This window comes from Ovis canadensis, chromosome 20 (genome assembly GCF_042477335.2).
Source record: "Ovis canadensis isolate MfBH-ARS-UI-01 breed Bighorn chromosome 20, ARS-UI_OviCan_v2, whole genome shotgun sequence".
NCBI lineage: Eukaryota > Metazoa > Chordata > Mammalia > Artiodactyla > Bovidae > Ovis > Ovis canadensis.
Genome location: NC_091264.1, coordinates 30,816,472 through 30,838,445, shown reverse-complemented (window position 1 = coordinate 30,838,445; position 21,974 = coordinate 30,816,472). Strand labels below are relative to the sequence as shown.

Here is a 21,974-nt window from a genome sequence, read left to right as displayed (position 1 = left end):
CCCCACTCCACCCTGCAGGAGGTCCACCTGGGAGAAACTTCCCAGGAATTGACGTTAAGATCCTCTGCTCTGATGTAAACTGTAAAATCCATACATGATGGGTTGGAAGAGATATGCAAACTGATTTAAAGAGATCCAGAGGCTTAGGGAGCCAAGGAAGTCTTGCCCTTAACCCTTGGCCTCTGTTAACATATCTACAGAAAGAATGCGTCAGTGGGGCTGGGGGTGCTGCTTGGGCTGAGGGAGAGGACCCACCCCTGCCGACCTCTGGGAGCGTCCTGATCTGGTGTCAGCTTTCTTTACGTGTTTGTTTATTTGCACCGGGTCTTAGTTGTGGCACGTGGAATCTTTAGCTGCGGCATGTGGGATCTAGTTCCAAGACCAAGGATTGAACCTGAGCCCCCTGCACTGGGAGTCATAGCCATTGGACCACCAGGGAAGTCCCCAGCATCAGCTCTTTGCTTCTTTCTTCCTTCTCTCCCCACCTCTCTGGCTGTTAATTTGCTTCAGAAGCTCCTCTTTCTCTGCTTACCCCTTGAGTGTGGCATATCTCTGCATTCCAATCCACCAGGTTTCCTCGGTGGCAGCTTCCAGTCCGGAGTTGGGCTGCCTGTGCTAAGGACTTCAGAGTTTTGTATCCCTGATGTCCAGACTCAAGACATCAAGGTCAGGGTTGAGGAGAGAGAAGGGCATCATCAGCTAGGACCAGAGTTCACAGTCCAGCTGGGTCCATCTTGGCTGTGGACCTTGGAAGTTATTTTATTTTTTTTTAATCTCAGTCTCTTTACCTGTGAAATGGGATCGTAACACCTATCTTAAATGATTGTTGTGGGAATGAAAATAGACTTGGTATTCCAGAAACACACTAAGAACTCTGTAAAGGGCATCTATTTATTATGTCCAGCCAGTGTGGGACTTTATGTGAATATGGAGACTTCAGAGGGTCTTTCCCTCTAAAGCTGTTCTTCCACGTAGATTCCTAATCGGAAGAAACAGAAACACCTTCCATCAAATTGTCAAAGCCAGATTCCGGATGGTCAGCCTGGACTATTTCCCTGGCCACCATCCAAATGGCCACTGACTTTCAGTGTTTCTGTCTCCTGCATTTCTTCTGTTATCATAAGCTGTCCTTGCAATTTCTCACTGTTATTATAAGAACCTCTTAACTGTTCACTCAGCTCACTCCTTCCCAAACTCCAAACGCTTCTGTACTCAGGCTCTATGCTATGCTATGCTAAGTCACTTCAGTCGTGTCCGACTCTGTGCGACCCCCTAGATGGCAGCCCACCAGGCTCCCCCGTCCCCGGGATTCTCCAGGCAAGAACACTGGAGGGGGTTGCCATTTCCTTCTCCAATGCACGAAAGTGAAAAGTCAAAGTGAAGTCGCTCAGTCCTGTCCGACCCTCAGCGACCCCATGGACTGCAGCCTACCAGGCTTCTCCATCCATGGGATTTTCCAGGCAAGAGTACTGGAGTGGGGTGCCATTGCCTTCTCCGACTCAGGCTCTAGTCCAGATGAAAACCCTTTAGTAGCTCTCCATTGCCTTTGGAGCACAACTCAGCTACTGCTGCAGCCACAAGGCCCTTCACGGTCAGCCCTGCTTTCTGTCTGGCCTCTGTTCTGCTGCCATCCTGTCTTGGGCCCTACCTGCTGGCTGTGCTGAACCACATACCAAATATTCCAGTTTCTCACACCTCACTAAGCATCACTAAGTCTTTGCTGGAAGACACACACACACACACACACACACACACACACACAGAGGCTGGAGCAGGCACGCTTCTTCTGAGGTTTCCAACAAGTCTCTGTTTTTCCAACAAGACTCTGAGCCCCCAATTCCCCTTCAGCATCTCTGGGTACCGGATACATGGCAGTTAGAGGCTCTCCTCGTAAAGCGTGACACTGCTTGGTGTGGGCCATGCTCAGGTCTGTACACCTTACATCCTCAGGCCTCTCTGAGGTCTATGTGCTTCTTTCATCCATTCTGTTACATTTATTGAGCACTTTCCTCTGGTCCAGCCCTGGTGCCTGGATGTGGCAGGGTTAGGAGGCTAGGAATGCCTGGGGTGAGAAAAGGGATTCCTGTTTATCTAGAAAGGTCAGGAAACGTCTCTGAGAAGGTGAACAGTGAGCAGAGACATGAGACAAGGGGGAAGGGAGCTGTGAAGGAATCTGGGGAAAGGGTGGTCCAGGCAGAAGGAATAGCCAGGACAAAGGGATCCCTAGCCCCTTTGGACTGATGAGGAAGCCAAGAGTCTAGGTTAAGTCATCCAGAATCACAGAGTAAGTGGCCGAGCTGGGTCTTCAACCCCAGTTCAGTAACTCCTGACTCTTTCTCTGGGCCGTTACTCTACATGGTCTTTTGGAGGGACAGTGGGTGCCTTGGCTGAGGGCGGGCTGCTCCGTTCACCGTGACACACTCTGGCTGGAGTCTGACTTCCCACGTCAAGTACGGCATGGGCAGATCGGCTGTTACTCATCTGCGGCTCTGTTTCTCTGTTTGGCCCATCCATTTCTTTCCCTGGTATTTGCTGGAGACAGTGCAGTTGTGTCTCCTCCCCCAGCAGCTTCAAAAAGCACACTTTCTTGGACACTTCCCTGGTGGTCCAGTGGCTGAGACACCGAACTCCCAACGCAGGAGGCCCGGGTTCAATCCCTGGTCAGGGAACTAAATCCCATCTGCCCCAGCTAAAAGATCCTGCACCAAATCTAGGAAACTGAAGCTAATACTGACACAGCCAAGTAAATAATAATAAGAATAACGCTTTTTCCTGCAAAGGTGAGGACCAGACCCTGGATTATGGTGGCTTGGCAAAGGCAAACTCCCCCTAGCTGGTCAGTGGTCAGAGTGGCCTCTGTATCTCATCCCACAGCTCCTTTCAGACTTCAGCAGAACTGAAGTGAGTGTCTCTGCAGAGGTGGTGTATGAGCTGGCCTCAAAGGACATGGAGCATTTTAAGAGCGGTGGGGAAATCGGGTTTTAGACAGAAAGAAGTGTATGAGCTGAGCAGAAACATCCATGTTGGACACTTCAGTGGCCCAGGAGTATAGGTGGGGGTGGGTGGAATGTGTTGTTGGGGAGATAAGACTGGAGAGAGAATTTTGGGTAGATCATGGCAACCTTTTTTTTTTTTTTAAATGGATGACTTTGCGTGTGCATTTCAGATAAGAGATCTGGATTTTGCCCTGTAGACATAGAGATTTTAAGGTTTAAAGAAGTAAAGGAAATGTGTGTGCATTCCTGAAGTTTTGAAAGAGTACTTGGGCAATCCTGGGAACTCAGGCTGAGAGGGTGAATGGAGGTGGAGGACCGTGGGAAGAGAGCACGGCAGGAGTGCCCAGCTTCGGCAAGAGTGCTGGAGGCTAGAGTGGGGGGACTAGATTCCAGAGACGGTTGGAAGAAGAGGTAACAGGATTGGCTTGTAGGTTGATGTGGAGCCTGAGCCAGAGGAGCTGACAAAGAATACTGTCCACGCTTTATCCACGTGGTGAAACAGTGAATCATGGTTCACTGAGGACAGGTTTTGAGCATCTTGTGCTTGAGGCGTCTCTGTGACGTCGGGTAGAGGGTGTGGGTTGGGAGTTTGGGATGGAGGTTAGAGCTAGGGAAGCGTGAGAGCTGAGGCTGAAGGAATGGAGTGAGGTCTAAGAGGTGTACTAGGTGAGAAGAGAAAACCAGGGCCTTAAGGCCTGGAAGATGTTTGTACTTCCAGAGGCAGGTGAACCAGGGGTGGGGGACTGTGGATGAGTGTTTTGATTAAGGCATCCCTGGGACTGTTTGACACACCTCAGCGCCTGATGATAGGCGGTAGAGGACACATTTAATGGAGGGCACACGGTTGACTAAGTCTGGGTTATCTGCTTAGAGACACGCAGACCAGCCAGTGGTGCTTCTGGTCAGCCTGGGGTTATTTACATGGCCTCTGTGCAGGTTGCCTCTTCCTCTGCACACACCCAGCTTCCTACTGCTGGGGTGGGGGTGGGGGGCAGGTGGGGGGAGTGGGGGTGTGGGGGGAGAAACTCCTGAAAGTGGAGATCCTGACCTCTCCCCCATTATTCTCCAGGAAGCTCAGTCCAGGGCTTTGCACCCTATAGAGCACCAGATGTGCGGGCAGAATAACCAAGCAGAATGGGTGGCAGCGGGGAACCCAGTCTGCTGATTCTCCTTGAGTTCCTTTTTAAGAAGAACATACCATTTGTGGGATGAGTCCCCTGAATTTTGAGTTGCTTCAGGCTTGCTCCACCCATCGGTCCCTCCATCCATTCTAGATCAGATTTCCCTGTGTCAATAGCCACTAGAAGTTGAGGACTTTGAACATGGGATTGGGAGGCTCCCAGCCCTCTTCATGCATAACCTTATTTACATTACAACAAGTCTCCGAGGCTTTCTCCCAGGACACATAACAAGTTAAGTGGCAGAGGTGGGATTCAGGCTCAGGTCTAACTCAAAAGACCTGTGCTCTCAAGAATTCATGCTAAGGCCTCCCTAGATAAAAGGTGACCATATAATTTATTATCCAATTGGAAACACCTTTTTTTGGGTATCCATTTATTTTGGGGGGCTGTTGCAGGGTTTAGTTGCAGCACGCGGGATCTTCAGTCTTCGTTACAGTATGTGGGATCTTTTAATTGCAGAATGCAAGCTCTTAGTTGCACACGTGGGATATAATTCCCTGACCAGGAATCGAATCCGGTCCCCTTGCATTGGGAGCACAGAGTCTTAGCTAGTGCGCCACCAGGGAAGTCTAGAATGCTTTTTAAAAAGTTTTATTGAGATATAATTTTCATATCATAGAATTCACCTATATAAAATGCACACCTCAGTGGTTTTTAGGATATTTATAGACTTGTGCAATCATCACTATAATCTAATTTTAGAATATTTTCATCATCCCCGAAAGAAATGCAGTACCCATTAGCAGTCAGTCCTCATCAGCACCACCACCCCAGACCTAGGCTGACCACTGATCTATTTTCTGCCTCCATAGATTTGCCTATTCTGAACAATTCATATAAATGGAGTCATACTATGCATGGGGCTTTTGGCTGGCTTCCTTCTCTTACCATAATGCTTTCAGAGTTCATTCATGTTGTACTATGCATCAGTGCTTTATTCCTTTTTATGTTATGTTATTTTTTTATTTATTTTTTGGCCATGCTGCAGGGCATCTAAGATCTTAGTTCTCCAGCCCTCGCCCCCTGCAGGGGAAGCTGGCTTCTTAACCACTGGCCCAAGGAGGTCCCTTCATTCCTTTTTACGAATGTTTCAGTGATCTTCCATTGTCTGAATACCACTCATTAGACCATTCTTAAATATGATTCATTATATTTGTTCATATGTTGATGGACATTTGATTGCTTACATTTTTTGGCTATCATGAATAATAATAATGCTCTGACACTTGTATTCAAGTTTTTGTGTAGATGTATGGTTTTTTCTTGGGCATCTACCTAGGAGTGAAATCACTAGGTTATATGGTAACTGTCTGTTTAACATTTGAGGAACTGCCAAATTGTTCTCCAAAGTAGCTTCACCATTTTATATTCCCATAGCAGTCAGTGTAGGAAGGCTCCACTTTCTCCATATCCTCAGCAACACTTGTTATTCCAATCTGGGACACTTTTGAGAGTGAAAGGGTGCACCATTTATAATTATACTAGGACAAATGCTACTAACTGGAACATAGTCTACTTAGATACAAAAAAATTTAGAAGATTCAATTCCTGATTTCAGAGAACTTTCAGGCCACACGATGAGTCAAAGCCCCCAAAGCCACATACTTGAGTCAATTAAAGAATCAAGTAAAGGTAAATTATTAAGAAGGAAAGCAAAGTACATTTTGTTTCCCCCCGGAGATTGTGTTCCCTTTAAGAGAAAAGAGCTGTCTTTTATTTGTTCTTGTATTGGTCATGGCCTTAGGAGGTTCTTGGCATTTGATCGGGTGTCAGGGAAGAACTGTGGAATAAATGAATGAATAAGAGAAAAAATGATACAAACACTCTTGGAGGAAATGTTTTTTTTAAAAAAAAAAAAAAGGAAGAAAAGGTCACTTGGGGACTTCCCTGATGGTCCAGTGGCTGAGACTATGAGCTCCCAATCAGGGTACCTGGGTTCCATACCTTGTCAGGAAACTAGATCCTGCATGCCACAACTATAATTCGACACAGCCAAATAAATAAATAGTATTTTTTAAAATGAAAAGTCAGCTGGCTTGGATTTGTGTGTTTGGGGGAAGTATGGATCTTTTCTGCTCATTAACAACCCTTGTTTAATCACTCAGTCGTATCTGACTCTTTGTGACCCGGTGAACTGCGGCACACCAGTTCCCTGTCCTTCATTATCTCCCGGAGTTTGCTCAAACCCATGTCCAGTGAGTCGGTGATGCCATCCAACCCTCTCATCCTCTGTTGCCCCCTTCTCCTCCCGCCCTCAGTTTTCCCAGCATCAGTCTTTTCCAGTGAGTCAGCTGTTCGTATCACGTGGCCAAAGTATTGGAGCTTCAGCTTCAGCATCAGTCCTTCCAATGAATATTCAGGACTGATTTCCTTTAGGATTGACTGGTCTGATCTCCTTGCAGTGCAAGGGACTCTCAAAAGTCTTCTCTAACACCACAGTTCAAAAGCATCAATTCTTTGGCACTCAGCTTTCTTTCTAGTCCAACTCTCACATCCACACATGACTACTGGAAAAACCATAGCTTTGACTAGATGGACCTTTGTCAGCAAAGTAATGTCTCTGGTTTTTAATATGCTGTCTAAGTTGGTCATAGCTTTTTTTCCAAGGAGCAAGCGTCTTTTATTTCATGGCTGTGGTCACCATCTGCAGTGACTTTGGAGCCCAAGAAAATAAAAGTCTGTCACTGTTTCCATTGTTTCCCCATCTATTTGTCATGAAGTGATGGGACTGGATGCCATGATCTTAGTTTTTTGAATGTTGAGTTTTAAGCCAGCTTTTTCACTTTCCTCTTTCACCTTCATCAAGAGGCTTCTCAGTTCCTCTTCACTTTCAGCCATAAGGGTGGTGTCATCTGCATACCTGAGGTTATTGATTTTGGAATCTTAAACTGGATTTTGCCAGTGTAAATGACTGACAAGAGGTGGAGGAAAGGCCTTCCACACAGGGGAGTTGCCTGAGCAGGAAGTCTGGAACCACAGCCATGTCTTTATCCTACAGGAGGTTAACAAACTTTAGGAATAAATGTGATACCTACTCCCAGGAGTTTCCAATCTTTGGGGAATACAATGAGCACAGTTTGTTCAGTTCAGTCGCTCAGTCATGTCCAACTCTTTTCCAACCCCATGGACTGCAGCACACCAGGCTTCCCTGTTAATCACCAGCTCCCAGAGCTTGCTCAAATTCATGTCCATCGAGTCTGTGATGCCATCCAACCATCTCATCCTTTGCTGTCCCCTTCTCCTCCTGCCCTCAATCTTACCCAGCATCAGGGTCTTTTCCAATGAGTCAGTTCTCACATCAGGTTGGCAAAGTATTGGAGCTTCAAGTTCAGCATCAGTCCTTCCGATAAATATTCAGGACTGATTTCCTTTAGGATTGACTGGTCTGATCTCCTTGTTGTCCAAGGGACTCTCAAGAGTCTTCTCCTGCACCACAGTTCAAAAGCATCAATTCTTCAGCGCTAAGCTTTCTTTATGGTCCAACTCTCACATCCATACATGACTACTGGAAAAACCATAGCTTTGACTTTGTCGGCAAAATGATGTCTCTGCTTTTTCATATGCTGTCTACATTTGTCAAGCTTTTCTTCCAAGGAACAAGCACCTTTTAATTTCATGGCTGCAGTTGTAACACCCTTTTACTGGTTGTATGCCTGGGTGTCATCAAGCCTGGGTGTCATACTGGTTGTATGACTGGGTGTCATCAACCTTTTTGGCTCAAAATTCCTGTGAATCTTTCAATCTTACAACCTGGGAAGTTCCTGGAATTGGTGGGCCAGGAGCTAGGCCTTAAAGTAAACAGGTAGATTTGAAGGAAGGAGCAGGATGCCAGTGTTGGGTGATAAGGCTCTGAGGTGGACTGGAGTGTTCCAGCTAAGATAAAATGGGATAGGGTGCCTTGGCACTCTTGAAGAACTTTAAAAGACAGGCTGGTTGACTTTTAAATTTGACTGATAAGCAGGTCCATGGACTGGAGATGAAAGGTGTGTCTATGAGAGATTAATCTGATGGCTCTGGGCCATGGATCCTGAATCTATCTGGAAGCAGGGAAAAGACCTAGAGCCTCTGAGGGAGGCTTCTGTAATTGTAACGTAGCCCCGGCCTTTCAGAAGAGGGTTTGAAACTCCTTTGGGGACAGTCTTATGATGTATATCGCTTCCATGGAGTTTCATTTTCCTTAACCATTGATAATTTAAACCATTATTTTTATATTTTAGCAATTATGACTATATTATGGAGCTCATGCCAAATGTACATACATTTTAAAGACAGCGTATTAGACTTTGGGCTTTCCTGGTGGCTCAGTGGTAAAGAATCCACCCGCCAATGCAGGAGACTTGAGACTCAGGTTCGCTCTCTAGGTCAGGAAGGTCCTCTGGAGGAGGAAATGGCAACCTGCTCCAATGTTCTTGCCTGGACAATGGCATGCATAGAGGAGCCTGACAGGCTACAGTCCACGGGGTGGCAAAGAACCAGACATGACTGAGCAACTGAGCATGCATGCATTAGACATTCAGGTTTGCAGAAAGCAATTTTAGATTATGCAAACGGATTCTTCAGAGAGATGAATTCTCTCTGCTGTGAAGGGGGTCTGCTTTGGTTTTTTTTTGTTGTTGTTTTTTGTTTTTTTTTGATGTGGACCATGTTTAAAGTCTTTACGGAATTTGTTACAGTGCTGCTTCTGTTTTAGGCTTTGGACTTTTGGCCCTGAGGCATGTGGCATCTTAGCTCCCCAACCAGGAATCAAACCAGCACCCCCTGCACTGGAAAGTGAAGTCTTTTTTTTAAAAATTAATTAATTAATTTATTGGCTGTGCTGGGCCTTTGTTGCTGGGAGAGGGCTTTCTCTAGTTGAGGAGAGCAGGAGCTGCTCACCAGTTGTGATGCACGGGCATCTCACGGTGGTGGTCTTCTCTTGTTTCAGAGGAGCATACATTCTAGGGCACTCAAGCTTCTGGAGGTGTGGCTCCTGGGCTCCACAGTTGCAGCTGTTAGGCTCTAGAACACTGTTAGGTTCAGTAGTTGTGGCGCAGGGCATAGCTGCCTCGAGGCCTGTGGGAGCTTCCTGACCCTGGGATCGAACTCATGTCCCCTGCATTGGCAGGCAGATTCTCAACCACTGGACCACTAGTGGCAAATTTTGAGAAACTTGCCAAAAGCCTACCAGAGGAATAGGAATAGTGGGATCTAAGTGAGCTTCAGGGAATGGTTTTATTGGCCCAGGGAACCAGTTGGGTACAGGAAACCCAATGAAGAAAGAAATCTAAGATGGCACTAGAGCTTAAAGTCTGAGGACTCTGAAGAAAGATGATGCTATTCATAAAAAAAAATGTACAAGTTAAGGGGACTTCCCCGGCAGTCCAGTGGTTAAGATTCTGCACTGCCATGTGGAGGGGGTGCAAGTTTGATTCCTGGTCAGGGAACTGAGATCCCACATGCCATACCGTGTGGCCTGAACTAATTAATTAAATAAATAAAAGAGATAACTGATACCTTTAAAATATGTATAAGAGAGGGGTGGGAAGATGATGGTCTACCTTGAGAACATTGGGCACAGGTGGCCTTGAGAACAAAGGATGGCCACGGAGAAGGAACCAGTAACCTTTGGTCTTTTTCAGCCTCTGCTAAAGCCTTCAGAGTTCCGTCCAGTGGCTTGGCATCCTTGGTACTTTGCCTTCTTTACTTTCAGTGCATCACTACTAAATAAGATGTTTACTGTAGGATTTTATAGATGCCCTATATCAGACTAGAAAAGTTTCCATCTATCCCTACTTTGACAAGAGTTTTTTCTTATTGTAAATGGATGTTGAATTTTATAAAAAACTTCTTTGGCATCTGTTGATATGATCGTATGTTTTTTTTCCCCTTTAATCTTTTAGTGTGATAAAATATAATGGTTCTGTTCAAAATAAACTATGCATTTTTTGTATAAAGTCAATAACATATCATCCTTTTTATATTTGCTAATATCTTGCTTAGGATTTTACATTCATGTTCATAAGTGTAATTGTCTTTTCTCATATTGCACTTGTTGGAATCAAAATTATACTAAAAATGAGTTGAGATGTGAACCCTCTTTTTATATTCTCTGAAAGAGTTTGTATTGAAATGACTGTTTTCTTGAATGTTTGGTGGAGCTCTTTGCCTATTTGCTATTGAAGGGTGTCCTATCATGTGGGTGAGAGTAGAGAAAGGAACTTTTATTTTGGGAGTGAAAGTTGCTTAAACAATGAGGAAAATTTACTATCTCACGCATCACAAAAAGCCCAGTGGTAGGTGGTGCCAAGATTGGTTAAATCAGCAGTGCAACAACACTAGGGAGAGAAATTCGTTCTGATCTTTCAGCTGTCATTCTCAGGTGTCAGCTCCTTCCCTCATTGTTGCAAGATGGCTGCAGCTGCTCTGGACATCACAGCAACATGGCTAAGGGTGTGGGTTCTGTAGCCAAACCTGGTTTCAGATCCCATAGGTATCTGATACTGGGTAAATTGCTTAACCTATCTGTCATATGGGATGGTAACAGTCCGTTACCTCAGAAGTTTAATATTATATGGATTAAATGAATTAGTTTTTTAAACTCTTAGAATTATGCACTTAGAATCATTGTTGCTAAGTCACTTCAGTCGTGTCCGACTCTGTGTGACCCCAGAGACGGCAGGCCACCAGGGATCCCAGCTCCCCACCGTCCCTGGGATCCTCCAGGCAAGAACACTGGAGTGGGTTGCCATCTCCTTCTCCAATGCATGAAAGCGAAAAGTGAAAGTGAAGTCGCTCAGTTGTGTCCGACTTAGCGACCCCCATGGACTGCAGCCTACCAGGCTCCTCCATCCATAGGATTTTCCAGGCAAGAGTACTGAGTGGGGTGCCATTGCCTTCTCCACTTAGAATCATAGTAAGCATCCAATAAATTTTAGCATATCTTACTCCATTCTCACATAAGGCAGAAATGAGTCTTTTATCTTTTGCGCTGCATTTATTGAAGCCCCTTAGCAGGCTGCCGTCTATGGGGTCACACAGAGTCGGACACGACTGAAGCGACTTAGCAGCAGCAGTAGCAGCAGCAGACTTATTTCACACCTTATGGCCAGATTATGACAACTACCCATTCCTAAACCAGCTATGGAATTGTCTTGATTTGGTTTAGAATAATTTAGGTTTAACCTCTGAGACAGAGGAGTATCCAGCCTCTTCTAAAACAGTCATCTGATATCACAACAAAATCTGGGTTCTGTTTGTAAGGCTGAAGTTGGGGTGGCGATAGTGGGGGCTTTGGGGGTCACACAAAGAAGGGCAGGGTAGGATTCCCCATCCCTACTGGTTCTCCATGATATTTCTTCGAATCACCCCTTAGATTTGCCTAGCACTTCACAGTTTACTTAGTGGTTTTTTTTTTTTTTTTTTAGTATTTATTTATTTGGATGTACCAGGTCTTAGTTGTGGCATGCAGAAGTTTTAGTTGGGGCATGTGGGATCTAGTTCCCCGGCCAGGGCTCAAACCTGGGTCCCCTGCATTGGGAACTCAAAGCCTTAACCACTGGACCACCAGGGAAATCCCAACTTAGTGTTTTTTAACCAGTGCCTTATTTCATCTGGTCTTAGAACCATCCCCTAAGCAGTTTGGGCTCTTGTTATCCCCTTTTATAGATGGGGAAATAAGCTCCCAGATTTAAAGCAATTGCTTGGTTCTGGGTTTATAGGTGGTACAGAACCAGGTCTTGAGACTTAAATTGAGGTCTTTGGGTTCAAAATTCTTCCTTTTTTTTTTTTTTGCCAGACCATGGGGCATGTGGGATCTTATTTCCTCCAACCAGGGATCAAACCCACGCCTCCTGCAGTGAAAGCGAAGAGTCCCAGTCACTGGACTGCCCGGGAATTACCAAAAGATGCTGTTTTCTTCCTCTTCCGTGAATTCCCAGTTGTCTGTCATCCACATGGGGCCCTCACAACTGCCACATCCTACTTCATATTTTCAAAATTAATAGTTTTTCACTGAATAAATGTATCTTAAAAAGGAAGCTTGATGAAGGCCCAGCTTTGATGTCCTGGTGCACACACAACTTTCAAATGAGCACAAAACTGTTAAAAATACATTTACTCAGGATTATAACTCGTGCTCTGGTGTCCAACTGCATTTGAATCCCCACTCTGATGAGGTAGCATGTACAGCTGCTTTCCACCTCGATGCCCGTGGACCTCACATTTTAGGGTACAGCAGTCCCCCCAGTCCAAGCCCCCAGCCTTGTGACTTTGCCTGATGGCTCTTTCCATTGTCAGGACCCACTGTGCCCACCACCATCCAGGAAAGCTGGAAGTGCTGGTGGTGCTTAATTCCAGACCTGCCTCCACACGCAGCAGCCTTCAACCGTGCGATTGTGCTGGTGTTTTTCTCACATCCAGTTTGTCTCATTCATGCATTCATTTATTCAGGCAGAAAAAAAAAAAAGTTTAAACACTTAGTATGAACCAGGCACCGTTCTGTTTCAGTGGGGTAGAGTAGACAAACTATAAACAGAACACGGAGGTAAGGTGTGGTGTATGTCAGTGATTAGTGGTAAGCAGAAAAATCGAGCAGTGACTTTAGTCAAAGCCCAAAGGCAGAGCCGTGGGGTCACTGGATGCAGAACATGCCAGGCAGATGGGACAGGAAATACAAAGGGAACATGTATGCCTGATATGGTCCAGGAGCAATAAGGAGACCAGTGTGGCCAGAGCAGGGTGAGTGAGAGACAGTTTCGTGAATGGAGAGCCCTGGGGGTTGAGACTAGACTGGAGGGGGCAAGGGTGGACCAGGGATGCCCCTTAGGAGCCACCATCCCAATCCAGGCAACAGATGATGCCGCTTAGACCAGGGTGGGAGAAGCGGAAATAGAGAAAAGGCAAGGACTGGAGATGTATTTTGGACATAGAAATGAGTAATGCTTTGGATGTGGGAGACCAGTCAGGACAAAGAAGAACTGAATTTGGACCAGGGAGGTAGCAGAGGAAAAGAAGAAAGAGGGTTGAATTTTACAGATATTTTGAAAGTAGACTCTTCCATGGTCTGCTGATGGGTGGATGTGGGAGTTGAAAGAGAGTAGTCAAGAATGACACCAAGTGTTCTGGCCTGAGCAGCTGGAAGGATGGAGTTGCCACGTGCTGATATGGGGGAAGCTGGTGGGAGGAGCAGGTTTGTTGAGGAAAGCTGAGGATCTCCATGTTGGAGAAGTTGGGTGTAGAGGTGCTGGGTGAAGCTGTCAAGAAGGCAGCCGCCTGGGTAAAACAGGAACAGAAAACAGGTCAGCTCATGTGCCTGCTCTGATTTGATGGCACTGCCCAGAGTACTGTGTTGACATTTTTAAGGTCCGTCCGGCCTCACTGGGAGTGTTCTGATCAACAGTGAAGCCTGTCTCGGGAGCTGAGTAAACAAATAATGGTGAATACCGGGTGTAAGATGTTCCACTGTAGAGTGGGAAGAAAATGTGAAAAATTCTGATCTATGTATTTTTGTCTTATTCTTTCCATTTTTTTAGTGTGTTGTATAATGGACATAATATGTTAGAGTAGCAGGTTTGGACATAGTTTCTAAATTAAGTCTTCCATATCTACTGGAAGTGATTGCTCCGTTTTTACTGAGGAGTGGATGAACAAGAACTTTTGAAGAGTACAGATCTAAAATGTTGTACAGCAGATGCTGAAAATAGTGACCTTGATCACCGTAAGCCCTGAAGTGTCTCCTGAGTCCTCAAAAAAATTATGTTTGGGTTTTTTTTTGTTGTTGTTGTTATTAAATAATTTATTTATTTTTGGCTGTGCTGGGTCTTCCTCATTGCTTGGGCTACTCTCTGGTTGCAGTGCCCAGACTTCTTATTACGCTGGCTTCTCTTGTTGTGGAGCATGGGCTCCAAGGCTCTCAGGCTTCTGTAGGTGCAGCATGTGGGCTCAATAGTTTCAGCTTGCAGACTCTAGGGCACAGGCTTAGTAGTTGTGGCGCATGGCTTAGTTACTCTGTGGCACATGGGATCTTCCCAGACCAGGGATCAAACCCATGTCTCCTTCATTGGCAGGTGGATTCTTTACCACGGAGCCACCCAGGAAGCCCCCAGTTTGGTTTTGTGCTTGATTTTTCCACTCAAAAATACGCATTCAGGACACAACATCATTAGGTAATATTTCTACTAAAAATATAAAAATATTTATCAATCCTCATTTAGTCAGGAGAAAACAATCAGATGCATCCACATTGGAGTACACTGTGTAAAACAACTGGCTTTCCAAAATACCCATGTTCTCAAAGACTTTTCCACCCCTTGGTCACAGTGCAAGGCATGTGGGATCTTAGTTCCCTGACCAGGTATCAAACCTGTGCCCTCTGGAGTAGAAGCACAGTCCTAACCATTGGACCACTGGGGAAGTACATCAGAAACTTTTTTTAAAGGATCAGAAACTGTTCTAGAGTAAAGGAAATTAAAGCGGTTACATTGCAAACACGATCCTTGAATGGATCTTGGGTTGAGAAAGCAAAAAGTTATGAAGGGTTATTACTGGAACAGCTGGGGACCTTGGTATGCAGATTGCGATATTGTATTAGCATACATTTCTAATTGGGATCATTGTTTCATGGTTACGTGGGAGACTTGCATTCTTAGGCGACCCAGACTGAAACATGTAGAGATGAGAAATCATGATGTCTGTAATCAGGTCTCAAATAGTTCAGCAAAATACACATAGGAATTTAGGTGAAAGGTGTGTTAGTGGTCACTGCTATTCTTGCAGCTTTCCTGTAGTTTTGAAATATTCCCAAATAAAAAGTTGGGGGGGGAACAGTATGAAGAGTATTCATATAAGTGTCTCCAGTTCTCAGAAAACTAGGATATCTGATAATAGCCCATCAGACCAGTTTTCATATATTAGAATTTGCCAGATCTTCACCACCACTACAGTACTCCCTGGCATTTTTCTTTTCCATGTGCCTCCACATCTATTGTGTTACATTTATTATCATAAATAGTCTGTACACATAAAGAAGTTTGTGTCTGTAAGTACCACAATCACAATGAACTTAAAAAAAATGGCTCACCATATGCCAGGCACTATTTCATGTGTTTAACACGAATGAGTGCATTCCATCCTTCTAGCCACTAGAAGGGGAGGTATTACTCATAGAGACAGAGTAAAGGGACAAAGCAAGTAATTAAAAAGTTAATCCCACTAGGGCATTGTAAGTAAAGAAAAAAGTATAGGAGACCCCTGTAAGTTAATGATCACTCAAGAAAGCAGGTTTGCTTAACCACCAAACCCAACAGGCTTGCTTAGCAACAAAACCATGCAACAGAAGCACAGTTTCATTACTGTCATTCTTAGTTTCAGAAGAGGAAACTGAGGCACAGAAAGGTGCTACAATTTGCCCAAAGTCACACAGCCAGGGTAGGTGGAGGGACAGAGTGATGTGGCCCCAAGCCCTCCAGTGTTCATCACCGTCCCCTTGACCACTCGCTTTACACTGTGAAATGTAATGGCGGTGCCATTCTAGAAGGATGGCTTCTGCTGCTCAAACCTTTACTTTTCTCTGAGGGGTCCTGGGTGTATGTTCATAGAGTAAAGGGTACTCCTTAAGAGAGGGAATGATAGTAATAGCAACAAAAACTTCCATCTTTGAATGCTCACAGGCATTCAGTGGGCCGGGCACCGGCAAGATGCTTTCTGCCTGTTTAGTCCTCAGAACCCCTTTGTGGCTGAAACTATTCTTACTCTCATTGAACAAAAAAAGAAAAGGTGGAGCCCGGCTTTGAAGGCAAGCAGACTTGCCCCAGCCCCCACCCAAGATGCCTCGCCTCTCTACCTGTCATCTGAATGGGTCCGAAGGTAACTGAGCCACGGAATGTAGCCCGTGGGGTGATGAGCCTCACCCATCACCTTGTTCACCCCCTCAGTTCTAGGAGGGGGACATTTCAATGCTGAAGAGGAGGAGGAGTGGGAAGAGGAAGAAGGGGAAGAAAGCATTGTTTCCTTCCTCCTTGGGGCTTTTCATCTGGCTTGTGACATTCCATTCCCACCCCTCCTCTCATTTGCCATTTCATTGAGCAACTTGTTCTAATTGAATGCACCTGGGCAGAAACTCCTCCCCATATTGGCCCTGGTCAGTGCTTTGCCTTTTTTTTTTCCCCTTCTTTTATGAATAATGAGGGGAGCCCCTGTTCCTTTGAGATGGAGGTGCTTGGTAAAGTTCCCAGGCAGATCAGCCAACCCTCCAGGAACTCCTCTGCCCTGGCCCAGCACTGAGCTCACCGGCCTCCATGGAGGACAGCCAGCCAGCTTGTAGCTGACCTTGGCCAGAGGTCCCGGATGACTCTGCTCTGGGCATGTCAGTCCTAGTCAAGGGCGAGGCAGAGGTATCCTTCAAAATGCCTGGCTTACCAGGATCCCCCTTCCGCAGGATGTAGGCTCACTCCCAAGCTTCCAGGACTGGGTAGTTTCTGTCCGCCTTCCTCACTAAACCAACAACTAATAAATCAATTTGCACTCATAGATCAGCACAAGAGGTAGCGGAATGAAGTAGTTAAGAGCATGGATTCTCCAGCCAGACTCACTAGATTGTATCTAGCCTCGACCACTTTAGCTTTGTGACCTTGGGCAAATTATTTAGCCACTTTAAAGTACTGGTTTCCCTTTCTGTAAAATGGAGGGAAATAATAGTATACTTATGGGGAAAAAAAATGATTTACTCTCTCATCAAAGATGCACCATCTTAACAGAACAGTCCTACTCAATAATTCTGAAAGTAAAAAAACATCCAGGACAGAACTGGTTTTTGGTTATGTACTAACTTCAAAAGCTACATTTTTAGCCCTTCTGCACCCTAAAAGCCCTGTACGCTTCAACATGTTTGCCTCCCCTTAACGTCATATCTAATTTTTATAATTTTAAATACACTGTTCTCTTTAACAAAAGCGTGCAATGCAATGATTAGTTAGCTCAAGAAACTTCTTGCTTGTATTTTTGAAGACAGGAATAGAAGACTTACAAGATCAGAGAAGGTACACAGCCCACATTCACACTGATACAACAAGAACTCTTGAATTTAAAAATTTATACACATTACTAATAAACCACTTTTCATCTCGCCAGTTGGTAGTTGTTTTTTTTTTTAAGTAGATATCTAATGTTTGTTCATTAGTTTGGTTCAGCCTTTCAGCAGGGAAATTTGGTAATAAGAACTGTATCAAAAGCCTTAGAATGTTTCATAACTTCAGATTGAGAAATTTCACTTCTAGAAATTAATTCACTTCTAGAAATAATCATGAGTGTGCACAAAAATATTACCACAAAAATATTTTACAGTATTATTTCTAATAGGGAGGAACTAGAAACTACCTAGATTTCCAATAATACAGCTTTGGTGAAATACATTACGCTATATTCACTCAATGGTTTACTAGGTAGTTATTTAAAAAGTTATAGAATATTTAATGAGATGGAAAAGTGCTGACAGTATACTTTTTCGTGAAAAAAAAAGTTTACAAAATAGTTCGCAATGATGTCATTCTTAAAAATATGTTTATTCATAGAACAATTTTAGAAAAATAAACATTGTCATTTTAAAGGGTTATCTGGCCAACTGATGCAATGCGCCAACTCATTGGAAAAGGCCCTGATGCTGGGAAAGACTAAGGGCTGGAGGAGAAGGGGACAACAGAGGATGAGATGGTTGGATGGCATCACTGACTCAATGGACATGAGTTTGAGCAAGCTCTGGGAGATAGTGAAGGACAGGGAAGCCTGGCATGCTGCAGTCCATGGGGTCTCAAAGAGTTGGATATGACTTAGTGACTGAAGGACAACAATCTGGATGGTGAAACTGCCAGTACTTACTCTTTACTTTTTTGTGTGACATCGGTATTTTCTGTCTTCTACAATGCATTGAATATTTCCGTGATATGCAAACAACAAAAAATTTATTGTATAAAAAAGAACAATTCACTGGGATAATGCTTAGCGCAGGACTGACCTCTTTCTATAGAGTGTCATTTCTCTAGTAATTAACTTCCTTAGTGTCTCACCTCCTTGGAGGACCCCAGGAAAGGCAGGGATCCCCATGGCCTCCTGCCATTTGGAGCATTACTGGAGGCTTGTGGTGTGTTTGCCTCCTGGTCACGCGGAATCCAGCTCTGGAAACGCTGCAAAGTCCCAAAGCTTGGGAGGTAAAAGTGGCGCCTGAAAGATTTTATACAATCTGAGCAAGAAACTCCTCTAGAAAGGAGGCAGTTTCTCCGCCCATCATTTCCTCAAACGGAAACTAAGGCCAACGTCAGGGTTTGTCCAAGGCCACACACCCAACTTAATGACAGACAAGGTGAGGCCTTGAATCCATGACCCTTCCGCCCTGTTGTAGTTCTCAAGCGTGCGGATTTAGGACTGTCTCTTCTCACACTTTAGTGTGTACAGGAATTACCAGGGATCTGGTTAAAGGCAGATTTTGATCCAGTAGGTCAGGGGATGGGCCTGAGGTTCTGCTTTTCTGACCCGCTCTCAGGCTGGTTCGGGGATCAGTTTAAGTAGCCACGGGGTAGAGCACAGATTCTGGGGGCAGACCGTCGGCTTCCCAATCCTAGCTCTGCCGCAGACGAACTATTATTATAGTTACTGCTTCAGTTTCCTCAACTGCAAAATCAGTATAAGACCTAACCCACAGCTTCTTCACTAAGATTTTAATAAGTGCTCAGACCAGTCTCCCCTAAGATCTAGCTATTTTATTATTATTTACTTTTCCTAGAGCAAGCAGCGGGTGAAGTCGAGTTTGACGAATGAATGAATAACCTTTCGGGGCGCCTGGAGTCGGGAGATGCAAAAATGGAAGGGCTCTGAGGTGGGGGCGGGGGGCGAGGAGAGGCCCACCTCCAAAGCACACTCCTCTAGCACCGGGTGGTCAGAAGGATCCGGAGCGCCCGGAAGCCGGCGGCGCGAGCCCAGCCGACCAATGCGGTCGCCCGGGGGAGGGGGAGCGCCCGCCAGCCCTTTCCGTCCGGGCGCCGGAGGCCCCGCCCCCGGAGCGTCGCGACGTCTGAGCATTCCACGGTTGCTACTCGGTCTCGAGGGGCGGGGCGCCTGTCAGGGAAGCGGCGCGCGCGCTGCGGCGGGGGCGGGCTGAGGCTCGGCCGCGCAGTGCCAGCGACAGCGCCACAGTCCCGCGCCCCGCGCTCTCCGGCCCGCCGCCTGCGTTCTGGCTCCCGAGCCCGCACTCCCGCCCTGCCCACGCGCTGCCCGAGGATGGAGCTGCTGTGCTGCGAGGGCACTCGGCACGCGCCCCGGGCCGGGCCGGACCCGCGGCTGCTAGGGGACCAGCGTGTCCTGCAGAGCTTGCTCCGCCTGGAGGAGCGCTACGTGCCCCGCGCCTCTTACTTCCAGTGTGTGCAGAGGGAGATCAAGCCGCACATGCGGAAGATGCTGGCGTACTGGATGCTGGAGGTACCGCCCGGGCGGGTCTCCCCTCCCCCGTCACCCCCGCGTCCCGGGCTCCGGACATCCCGGGGCCGCCCTCTCGGGACATCCTGGTCCTCAGCAACAATCAGCAAGATGTTTCTGTGGCGCAGATCCCCGGGGCCTGGACTTTTCACTCGCGCGCCCTTAGCCGGCTGCCTCGGTGCTGTCTTTTTCTTGCCCTTCTCTGACCCTGACCGCCAGGCATTTGGCACCCCCAAATAACCCTGTCTTCGGGCGGGGAAAGCGGGGCGAGGGCCACCCTCTCCCCTCTGACTTCTCTCAAAAGCCTCCCCCCGCCCCCACCGCACGCCCGGTCTTCTCTGGAGAGCGCGCCTGGAAAACCCTGGGCTCGGCCGCCCCCGCCGCAGAGCTGGTTCCTTGTGTGTGTCGCGGGGGTTCTGGCGGGGAAGCCGGTGGGGGTGGCGCGCTGTTCCGGCCGTCAGGGAAATGGAAAGTGCGGGAGGCAGCCGCTGGAGTCTCCTCCCTTCCTTTTGGGTGTGTGCACTGGGTGGCAGTAATGGGGGTAAGGTCCCAGTTCTCTGGCTTCTATGGGTGACTCTTCCGAACCCCTCTCCCTTGGTACGGGGGGTGCAGATCAGCCTCAGTTTGGATTCCTGAAGGAAGGGAGCCTCTGGCGTATCCCGCTCCGCCCCCCCCCCCCACTCCCACCCCCGGGGAAAGGAGGCACCGCAGAGGAAGTGGGAGGGTGTCACCTTGGGGAAGGCGCATCCTGCGTGTTAGTCCTTGTCACTGTGAGTACACCTACCCCCTCCCGTGTCTTGCTCCCCATTCCACTTCCCTTCAGCGCACCGCACCCCTCGCCTTTAGTTGCTGCTGCGTTTCCTAAGCCTCTGCCCCCGAAGTGACTGTGCGCCCTCCCCCAGGTGTGTGAGGAGCAGCGCTGTGAAGAGGAAGTCTTCCCCCTGGCCATGAACTACCTGGATCGCTACCTGTCCTGCGTACCCACCCGAAAGGCGCAGTTGCAGCTCCTGGGTGCGGTCTGCATGCTGCTGGCCTCCAAGCTGCGCGAGACAACGCCCCTGACCATCGAGAAGCTGTGCATCTACACCGACCATTCTGTCTCCCCGCGCCAGCTGCGGGTGCGTGCATACCCTCCCCACCTGCCAGCACCCCCTGCCTCCTTCCTAACGTACCAGGATGGGGGAAGCTGAGACCTCGGGAGGCTTTCTGCCCCTGTGCAGGGTAGCAGCTTTTTTTCTTTTTCTTTTGACAAAAGATGGGACAGTGTGGTGTGATGGTCAGGGTGGCCCCAGTTCAGGCTTGCGCTCCCAGCATGAACCAGATCCCCTGTCTTGACCTCCAGGGGGTGCCACTCCTTCATGGTCTTTCCCCCAGATAGCAACAAGTCAAACTGCATGTCTACACTCACCAGAACTTTGCCTCTGGGTTTACACAGCCACCAGGAGTTATTTATTGGCAGCAGCAGGGCATGCCTGTGCACCCCCACTGGAGTGGGGGAGTGGAACGTGCTTCACGTGGGGGAAGGGGCCGCCCGGGTTGAATCTTGTCTCCCAGTGTGTGGACTTTGTGATCAAAAAGTCTCCCAGAGCTGATTAAAGCCAGGCCCCAGCTGCTGTAAGGAAGGGCCGAGGAGTTCCATCCCACTTTGCTTCCTTCCTTCCTTTTATATCCCAGGAGAACCAGCTCCTTCCCTCATTCTCCATTCCCTAGTCTCACCCTGAGAAATTGCTCTCAGAAGCAGCTGCTTCAGGCCTGGTGGAATCATCTTTTCCCCTTTAGCCAAAGGCAAGTGCTGAGGCACAGACTGGGGCTGAACTGCAGCTGCTTCCGATGTGATAATGATGCCCTCTCCCCTGGCCCACCCACCCTGACCAAGGTCTTTCATAACCCTGTGGGGAGCTGCTGTCACTCCTGTGGTTTGGGAAGTGGCTCCCTGGGCCTCTTGCTGGGAACTTGGGCTGGGCTCTTCCCGAGGCAGGGCAGGGGAGTCATGGTTCTCTTTCCCCATTGAGCCTGGAGAGGAGGTGGGGAGTTGCTTGGATTTGGAAGAGGTTATTTGGGAGCATGCAGATCATCTCTCGGGGGACCCAGGGGAGAGGGGTGAGCTGGCACCTTCCTCCACCTTGCTCTACAGCAGTCGAGTCTTCTCTTGACCCGAGAGGCGTCTCTGGGCCCCATCTCCCAGGGAGGAGGGCAGCGTGCTGGCTGCTGTGATTGGCTGGCCAGGAAAGCCAGGGTACTGGGGCCCCTGAGTGCTGCTTGTCGGGGAACGGGATTCCTCTTCCTGCCAAGTAGCTCTCGGATATGGGAGTAGGAGGCCAGAGCTGGGAATCTGGGAGGCTCCACAGCTCTTTGTGAT

At 47.4% G+C, this 21,974-nt stretch overlaps 1 protein-coding gene across 3 annotated transcripts in view; it reads left to right on the top strand.

The window, feature by feature from the left end:
- The window catches only part of CCND3 (cyclin D3), a 95,359-nt gene that overhangs the window by 69,259 nt on the left and 4,126 nt on the right, over nt 1-21,974 (top strand). Inside the window, exons 1-2 of one of the 3 annotated variants that reach the window (XM_069564443.1) lie at nt 19,087-19,618; nt 20,518-20,733. The exons of 1 other annotated variant lie outside the window; for it this stretch is intronic. In XM_069564443.1, coding sequence (XP_069420544.1) covers nt 19,421-19,618; nt 20,518-20,733 — 414 coding nt within the window. In that variant the 5' untranslated portion in view covers nt 19,087-19,420. Of the gene's footprint in view, nt 1-19,086; nt 19,619-20,517; nt 20,734-21,974 lie in introns of those variants that run through there. One more of the 3 variants, XM_069564441.1, reaches the window with a different exon arrangement.